Source organism: Merops nubicus, unplaced genomic scaffold, assembly GCF_000691845.1.
Source record: "Merops nubicus isolate BGI_N331 unplaced genomic scaffold, ASM69184v1 scaffold18068, whole genome shotgun sequence".
NCBI lineage: Eukaryota > Metazoa > Chordata > Aves > Coraciiformes > Meropidae > Merops > Merops nubicus.
In genome coordinates this window covers 1,366-10,877 of record NW_008623831.1, presented here as the reverse complement: position 1 = coordinate 10,877, position 9,512 = coordinate 1,366, and the positions used below count along the sequence as shown (strand labels likewise).

The 9,512-nt window shown below is 42.6% G+C and overlaps 1 protein-coding gene across 1 annotated transcript; it reads right to left on the bottom strand.

Moving 5' to 3' along the window:
- Window positions 1-1,841: 1,841 nt before the first annotated feature.
- Window positions 1,842-8,497, bottom strand: LOC103777652. Its single transcript, XM_008945211.1, has 5 exons — window positions 8,350-8,497; window positions 5,641-7,566; window positions 4,575-4,700; window positions 3,064-3,186; window positions 1,842-1,879 (listed from the first exon to the last, which is right to left on the bottom strand). Exons 1-5 carry the CDS (start codon window positions 8,495-8,497, stop codon window positions 1,842-1,844), a joined length of 2,361 nt encoding a protein of 786 aa, XP_008943459.1.
- Window positions 8,498-9,512: the final 1,015 nt, after the last annotated feature.

Below are 9,512 nucleotides of genomic sequence, written 5' to 3'. Positions count from 1 at the left end.
GACTGGATCTCTGTATTGCCTTGTCTGGTGGTGAGACAATAGCACTGGTGACCTTTGGGCAGATAGTGGAGGCCACAGCTAGTACTCACCTCATGCCTGCCAACAGAGTTCTTACTCCAGGGTGTCTAGAACAGAGCTAACTTAAAGATCTCTTCAGGTATTCCAGATTTTGTCACTTAGAACTCTTCTGAAGCTTAGTTTAATAAAAACTCAGTTTTTCCTTAGTCTGTCATCCCATTCCTTGTTAACATGTCCTTCCTGTTTTACCTACCAGGGGTTACTGTTTGAATGGTCAAATCCACAGGAGACCATTCCTAATTTAGAGCAAGTGCAATGTAAAAGTTCATTTTGAGGCACCAAAGCACTGTTCCATGCCAGACTGCAGCTGTTTGTACCAGTGTCTTTTTCCACTCATGGTCCAGAGCAGTGCAGCCTCTATTAAACTATTAAAGCTCCACACTTGAAACAATTACCTCATTTTATTCTTTGAGGTTCTGATGCAACAGAAGCTTCATGCAGCACAACAGCCAAATGAGGATTTGTGTTCTGTTTTCTTGCAGTGCTTAGGGTAAGGAAATAAAAACTTGGCACCACAGCATTGAAGTGGATCCTTTCCCCCAACAGCTTGGGGTAAAGGTTGTAATTAAGTAGCTCTTTAATCAGTAAGCAAGTGCAATTAAAACTAGAAAGACCAAGGATCAACTGGGTATGGAAAGCTCAATATTTGTCAGCTTCCTGCAGGAAATGCTGCTTTTAGCCATGTAGGTTACTCAAGGGCAGAGAGAATTAAAACACTGGGAAAGGAGGCAGAAGACAAGTCCTATCTGTCCACACCCCCCACCTTTCATTAAGGAGAAGTTTGGCCATGTTTGGTTTTTAGCTTCCTTACCTTTTCCACTCACACTGTCACTTGGGAATCACCCAGGAACAGCAGGATCATGTTTTACTTGTTTTCAGATGGTGATATTAGCTTTCACAGACATGAGAAGGAGCACACATTTGAGCTATGCACCTTTTCTAGATCAGTCTCTCTCCATTATTCATAAGCAGAGACCTAGTTTTATCATCTTAGTTCTATAAAGAAACTTCTGTGGTGAGTTGCCAAGGACAGTATCAACTGAAATAGAAGCCACCAGTAAGAAGTCAGGGAACAGGGCACACCACTGTTGTAAAAACTTCTAATAAGGCTTTGAGTCCTCTGTGGAAACCTTGAGCTGAAGAGATGCACTCTGAAGGTTCAACAGAAGAGAAGGAAGGGGAAGTATCACATCAAGTCAGTGCTTTAACTTCCATCTCAGCTGTGCATTTAAAGAGTAAGATCTGAGGAACTTTCTTGAAGCTTCAAGCCAGTACTTAACCTGATACAGCTTTAACTATTTTTCCTGACACTGACAAAACCAAATCCAGGCCAAAACCCAGCTGAGGGAAGAGAATGTTGTACCTATCCACATCACACAGCAAACTTTCTGTGAGGTGACACTGATGGGCTTCACAACCCTGCCAAGCTTTAGAAGAGGGCAGCAGGGAATGAGATGCTGTAGTGGTATTGCTGCCCACACACCCCTTATCAAACCTTTTGGCTTCCACATAGATGGAATACAAGAAGTCTCAAAGTGCAATTCTATTAAATTTATTATTTAATTAGTGGATGTGCTAGTTGTAAAAAGGTGACTTCAGTGTTAAATACTTAATTCCATTTTAATAGTGTTCTTAAGTCTTCAAGTGCTACTTCTTACCCCCTGGCACAGCAACTTACAAAATATACAAGAGAATAACAACAGAGTTTCAGGTTTATGTAAACCTCTGACATTTTTCCCCTCTCTCTTCCCCAATATTTGCAGTCACTTTCTCTTATAGAGGGACTTTCTTGTTCCATACCCTAAAGAAGATAAAAAAAAAAAAAGATTGAGGTAAACATTCTCCCCCCAAATAACACATGCCAATTTGCTTCTAAAGAATGACTAGACATCAGCAATTGCCTTTTCCTATTGTAGGGGACACTGATGGTTGATATCAGAACTATCTACTCAGCTTCCCAGCAGGGATAAATCCTCCAGGAATGGTGCTGGACTGCAGAATGCCCCCATAGAACAGATCAATTAAAAGCTCCACATGAAACAGTGTATTTCCAGCATTCCCTTGCTGAATGTATCAAAGAAACACCAACTATTTCTGGTGTGACTCTAGGAAGTATTTTGGGATTATGCAAGTTTGCTTTTACTGAAAAGAATCAGCAGTTAAAGGTTTAACACTGACATTTAAATAATCTGACTTCAGGACTTGCACCAATTTTGACTAGGACAAAGCTTCAGTCTCTTTCTGACCTTGCCAATACATGGAATTGCAATTCTGTTTGATATCCAAGAGAGACAATTTTTAACTGACTGAATATTCAAGTTAGCTTTACTGGGACAGAGTTTTCCCCCAGAAGCAACTCTGATCTTTAGGTACTTTCTATGTACTGACTTTTTCAATTTATAACTTTTTCAGGCTCTCCCACAAATGCATGTGGTTTTCCCCTTCACTGTTCTTCCCATCTTGCTCCAAAGCAGCACAGAGTTCCTACTCCATAAAGCTGAACTTCTCTGTATGAACTTGAGTCATATCAAATCCCAGTATGTGGCCCAGGACAGACCTGTGGCTTAAAGAACAGGATATATTGCAGTGACACAGGACCCAGCTTCCTACAAGGGTCATACAGCACTTTAAAGAGCAACTAGACTAAAATAATGGAGTTTGGTAGTTTGCTTTGGATTTTGTGTATATTTTTGTGTGTGCATTTTTGATTATTTATGTTCATTTTGGGATTTTTTTTTTTCCCCTCTTTTTTCCTCCCCTTAAAGGGAAGGGACCAAACCTGGTCAAAGCTACAGCAGTATTCACAGCCAGGTGAGCGAGCATTCAGAGCTTATCTTGCTTTGTTCTCACCTTGTCTGCACACACAGCATTTACTTCCCAAGCTCCCCAATATCCTTGCCATTCAAATCAAGAACCATGGGTCCCCAAGAGCAGTGAAAAAGTGCTTGCCAGAGTCCTTGCCATGGCTTGCCACCACACACCCACCTTTGCGCGCGCCGCTTCGGGGCATTGCCCACACCACTTCTTCCACCTCTCGTCTCGTGTCTCGGCGCTTTGAGGGGGGCTTGCCTAGCCTCTTCTTCTTTGGTTTAACCAAAGGTGGGCACCCTAAATAAGGCATTATATGGTGTTATTGCTCCAAAGCATGGTCTTAAGAGTTAACTTCAGCTTGACTTGGCCTGACTGGTCTGTAGAGTTGTTCCTCCTCCCATTTCAGTGGCAGATAAAGCTGACACTACATGTCTTTAAAAAGCTCAGTTCTTCAGACCCATTAAGCACCACAGATACATAGTTTGAGTCCAAATTCAGCATGATATTTCTGCTAAAGCAATATCTCATGTTTAGCCAACCGCCATTACCTAAATTTAAGATTAATTTGAAGAATGCAGTCATAAGAGAAGCAATGTTGTTGGGATGTAATTTTACTAGTGCTTTTTATCTTGTATTATTTTTATGAATTGTTGTGAGGAGCTAGGAACAGTGCTGCTCAAGTAAACCATTGTCAGCTTTAAGGTAGCCTGCTCCACAAAGAAAAAAAACCAAGCCAACCCAACCCACAACATTTTGAAGTCTGTGGATAGACAGCAGAAAGCTTCCAGTGCAGGAGGCAAATCCTCAGCCTGGCAGGCTCAAGCAGGAAAGCAAGGCAGAGAGAACCAAGGAGGACACTCTAGAGAAGACTCTACTGGGCTGTTGATCCAGGAAACCTGGTGTGTATTGTCACTGAAGCCAGTCTGCTATGAAGCCAACTTCACACTTATCTGAGAGACTGATCCTGTGATACTTGAGAGCATGGGACCCAGGAGAGTAGTTAATGCTCAGACTACAGCAAGTTCTGTTGTTCCAACAGCACTTAGACTAGAGAAACACCCTTGAAGAGCATCTAGAAACAGCTGAACTCTAAGTAGATCTTACCTGTAAACAAAAACCATTCTGCTTTGGGAGGAAAAAAGGTACAGAAAATATCTAACTTTTTACTTTAGAGTAACTTTGATTTGTTCATCCTTTCCTTAACCACATGGAGATGATCCACACTCAGACATCCTTCAGCAGTAGTGGGGCAACTCTGGGTCCCCCCTAGTTTCTCTGAACCTAGGCCTAGGTAGCTATCACACATGACTTCCTATGTGCTCTGCTCACCAAGATTAGGAGCTACCATCATGTGTGCACTCAAGAAAAGCATTATCTGGGTAAATAATTAACACTACAGTTTATGGCAGTAGCAGCCTTGTACAAATAAGGGCTTTCCTTGGCCACAGCAAAGCATTTGATGCTTTGATTTCCCATGGTATATTAAAAACCAAACAATAATACATCCTTATTCACAAGCTGAAGTTTGAGAAGGATGTAAGTATACCCTGAGATGTACTGACAGGCCTTCCATCAATATGAACAATAAGGAAAAAAAACACCAAAACAATTCTTAAAATCTTAAACAAATCCCTTATATTTTGAATGTTCCTTAAACAGAAACACACTGAAGAACTAAGTTGTACCTTGCTCTTGGCTCTTGACTGGGGGTGAGAGACTCCCGTGTACTTGGCTGGTTAGTTTGGGTTTAGCACCACTTCTAATCCAGAGCTCTTCAGGTATTATCTCCACACTCTCCCGTAACAGCTTTCCTAATTTTAAAAGGAAAAAGTTGTTTTTAAAGTCAGTGGGTAGTTTTGGTGATGCTGATACTGTTTGATCCACAAGCCAGAAGGCAAAGCTAGCTATTGGATCTCATTGTAAGGGTCCATTAAAACAGTTTTCTGGAGGCCACACTTGACAAAAGTTACAAGCTGCTTTAAGCCTACACATTTTGTAGAAAGAAAATAAAATTTAAGAACACTAAGCCTGTTAGAAGTTGATCACTGTTTTAGATGCCTTTCACAATACTGTACAAAACAGCAGCCACTTAGTGAAGTGCCCACAAAACCAGTTATGAGCCCTGACTGGTAGCTCTGCTTATTCCCAGTTCAGATGAAGCCAATTTCTACCACTATCTACTTCAATTAAATAAAATGTTATTTTCCAGATCAAATTGAATCCAGTTTCACACTGATTTTTAGGAAACTTGGCAACAATTTTTGCTACACAGTAGTTGCTGCTGTCTTACAGTATAAAAATTAATGGTTTGACTTCTGTTCTGCAGAGAAGTTACACAAGTTGTGACCTCCAGATTATAATGAACTTAATTCTGTTTAATTCACCTAACAGAAGTCTGATGGGAGAGTCAGAATATTTGTATAAATTAATAATCATTTGGAAACTCAACATTTAACAATTGTAAGTAGTTCAAATGACCTTAAGATCTTCAAATGAATAAATTGTCACTCACATCACAAAGTGTATAAAAAAAATCAACTCAAATGAAGGTTCCTGCTGGCCGTGAAGATGCAGAATCCTTCTCAATAGGTTAAAAAAACATTGCAGCTGACTCCTCCTGCCTCAAAAATCCTGCAGTACTTCTGTTTGTTTTCCAAACCTGAAGCTAAAGCATTCTCCAGTCTTCCCACTGGTTCAAGCTACAATTCCCAACTGCAGTGAGGTGCACTTTGTCCTCAGCAGTGAGCTTACCTCCCAAGAGTTTCCGGAGCAGCCGCTGGTGTTCGAGTCCTTCCCTGCTGGCTGTAGGCCTCTTTCTTCCATAATACACATAGTCATTGTGACCACCTTCAGCTTGCTCTCTCCCCTTTGCCTTGTACACGACACCGATGTCTTCCCCGAGCTCAGTCCTAGTTTTCACCTTCTCTTGAAGAGGCCAGCTGATTAACTGAGCTGGTATAGCATTTTTAGGTGGTTTCCAAAGCAGCCTCCGGCCAACTTTGTAGAAACTTCCTTTACCAGGCGTCAAGATCCCAAATGGGGTGGCTTCTTGAAAGAAATACCCCATTTCATCCATGTCATCATCCTCCTCCTCCTCTTCCTCCCCATCTTCATCCTCCTCTTCTCCCCTCACAGAGTATTCTTCAGAGTCCTCCATTTCAGACAAACTCTTAGCTGCTTTACTGAGATAACTGATTTTTCTCTGACCTGAAGGTCTTGGAAGGGCTTCCAGCTTCCTACCTTTACAGGAAGCCTCTTTACTCTTCACGGTTACAGAGGTTTTGACATCTTGGTCATTCAAGCTGTTCATCTGCTCCTTTCCTACAACTTCACCTTCATTAAGGGACCCAGCACTTTTGATTTGCTCTTTCTGCAAGCCCTCTGTACTTTTCTGGAAAGCGTACGTGCTCTTCTGAAGCACATAGTCAGGGACGAGATAAGCCACTGTGGCATTATCAATGGATGAGCCTTCCTCTCTGGAGGACATGTCGTCAGAAGACAGACTGAGTACACTTGGACGTTTCTTTTGTGGCAAGCAAATGCCATCACAGTTTGTGTCCATGCTGTCCAGGCAGGCCAGCCAGCTGCTGGAGGGAACGTACTTCCCAGCTGACTCAGCACACCAAATGCTTTTATCTCTTTGACTTCCGTTCGCGACGCTGTGGCCTGGGGTAACTTTGTTCTGCTGAAGACTCAAGTTGCTCATTTCCTCCACACCAGGGGGAAGCAGTCCTGCTTGGTGAACAACGCTGGGCTCTTCTTGAGGAGTTTTGGAGCCTGGGGATTTTTTAGAGCTCGGCTTCTTAGCTCCTACCACATCCTGTCTTACTACTGGCTGATCTATGCCAACAGATCTTGCCAGCCCTGTGGCTTGCACTGCCATGGTTTCACCCGGGAGGCATTTTGCCTGTTGACTTGTATTCACCTCCTTTTCTGCATCCAGCTTCACTTCAATGTTTTGGATCTCTCTTTCTTGCACGGGTTCAACGCCCTGTTTTGAGGTGAGAACAGCTTTTCTCTCATCTAAAGAAGCTCCTGGCACCGTTCTCTCCCCTTCACGAGGGCCATATATGATTCCTTCACACGAGCCAACAGAAAACAAGTCACGCTGCACTAACTCCTCTGGGACTGGCTTCCCACTCGCCACGTTGTACAAAGGGATCGTCTCTTTAAAGGACTTCCACAGTTGAATAGCTGGAGAGCCATTGCCATATTCTATCCTCACTTCCTCCTTCTCAAAGGCATAGCTGCCAGTAGGAAGGTTTCTATACTGCGCAGAGCTGGAAGGGCTCTTGTTATGAAACTCTCTGTCCACCACAATGGAAGATCCAGATGAATCTTGTTTCTCTGAAGTGCTTTCAGTCTCTGTACCTATACCAGAAGAAGCACAGGTCATACTTCCTGCATCACAGCCTTTCGTTTCTGTACGGATATCTTGATGCTTGTTTTCAGGCTGTCTGGGATCAGTCTGTGTTTCTTTTGTCTCCATTTTTTTCCCATGGTTACTATAGTGCCTAAATCTCGTTGCATGATAAAACACAGGGGAAGGTTGGGGAGCATTAAAATAAGGCCTTCTGTTAACTCTTGCTTGCACTGGATGCTGTGGAACAAGATATGCAGGGTACTCGTGGAGCGCAACGGAGTAAAACGGCAGGTATGGATTTCCACTTCGGAAGCCTAGACAGAGATAAGAGTGAAGCCAAATTTATCTTCTTTCTAGAAGTCAGTCTGATTAATATTTGCTTGCACACACAGGGATGTCTACAAGACAGACACACAGGCAAATAAATCACTCTACCCATCAATGCCCAGAAGCAAATCTGGAGCAGGAGGCTAGAGAGAATTCCTTGTTATGGAACAGCTTATCTGGACAGCTACACTTCAACCAGAGCTTGATTTTATTGCTTGGAACACACACCAAGCAGCTTGCTGTAGTTTTTTTTTCAATGGACTATGCTATAGCATTGTCTCTGAAGAAGACAGCTCCAGATAGAAGTCAATAGAGCAGCCTGCTCTAGCTGCAGATGTCCCTGATCACTGCAGGGGAGTTGGACTTAAATGACTTGCAAAGGTCCCTTCCAACCCATCCTATGATTCTCTAAATGCAGATATATAATTCACAAAATCTATTTAACAGAGTTGGGTGGGTTTTAAAGTCAATTTTTCTCCATAGCTATAATGTGTGCATGTGTGGAACATATATACACCCACAAAGTAATGGTTAGGCACATCCTAAAGCTCTGCATCTGTAGAATAGCCATTACTTCACATTTTGCTTGCTTTCCATTCCCCAGAAACTGATGCTTTTCCAGCACACAAGCTACACATTCAACTAACACTTCATAAATCTTTGAAAACACCTCACTAACTCTACCTGAAAGCCCCAGCAGCTTGCAGACACAGACATTTACATCCTCCAGTCCAGCAGCAACGCAGCTGAGGCAGGTCCCGTTCCCTTACCTGGGGCAGGCACACAGTACGGCGGGTACGCGTGAGCGGGGTACCATGGATTTGGGAAAGGCTGCTGTGCTGCTGGCTGCGTGTAAAAGAAGGGCCTGCTTTGGTTTGTGGAGTACGAGCCACTCTCCGAGGTGGAGGCAGTGTTCATTGTTTTGGTCTCTAAACAGTGGAAGAGAAAGATGATCAGGATTAACCCCTTTAAAAACTCCATGACCTAATGATTTTTAAGTTAGCAGGAATCCTTCTCCCAGCCTAGTGAAACCAGAACTTTCTAGAAAAAGGCCACTACTTTCTAAACAGAAAGTAGAAAACTGATGTTACTATAAAGTCAAAGATTTTATTTCTCCTTTTCTAAGCAATTTTTTATGCACAGCTCTCAATATTAGTAATTAAAGCCAACCTTACAGCACATTTTAAAGTCACAGGACCAGTAACTTCAGTGTTAGATGCACACATCCATCTCAGTCATATTCCAGCCCATTAAAAACCAGTTTTCAGTCAGCCCTGATTAAGAGGCTTCAAAAAAACCCAGCTCACAACAGGAGACTTCACAAAATCAGGAGCTTGGTGCTGCATGAAGAAGACACTTAATGCCAACACATATATTGTATTTAAGACCACAGTAAGACCTCTAATTCAGGAGTTGTACTTCACAAGATGCTTAAGAACAATTACAGCTAACATAAAACAAGTTTTTCAGTAGCTCCAAGCTTAAACAAAATTACAGGTAATAAAAAGCAAATCCTTCCACACAAGTTCACATTCAAATCCACAAGACAGAGTTCCTCCCACATTTAACATATCTCCCCAGTTAATGACACACAAAGTTTGGTCCATTCCAACCTGTACAAGTGACACAACCCTGCCACATGCACAGCTTATAAACAAGAATAAAAGAAATTAGAGACCACAGAAGATCTAGTCATTATCCGGAAAAAAAACCCAAACAGAGAACCGCTGAAGTCTTTGGAGAGCTCAGGCATTTCAAAGTTACAGAAAAAAAGAGTTGAACTCCAGACCTGCTACAGACTAGCACACAGTTCAGCCTAGAATTTCAGAAAGCTTTCAGGGACGCTGGAGCCCTCTTCAGTCTCTGTCCGGAATGGCCTCTCCAGCTTTTGTAAGCGCCAAAAAGCCTACGGACTTCCCTCACTCTCCTGGGT

Bases quoted from the DNA above. Each gene is read 5' to 3' on its own strand.
- LOC103777652 (XM_008945211.1), bottom strand. From the start codon at position 8,497: ATGAACACTGCCTCCACCTCGGAGAGTGGCTCGTACTCCACAAACCAA. The intron at 4,701-5,640 runs GTAAGCTCACTG...TTTTAAAATTAG, and splicing joins GCTCCGGAAACTCTTGGGAG to GAAAGCTGTTACGGGAGAGT. The intron at 1,880-3,063 runs GTGGGTGTGTGG...TATCTTCTTTAG, and splicing joins CCGAAGCGGCGCGCGCAAAG to GGTATGGAACAAGAAAGTCC.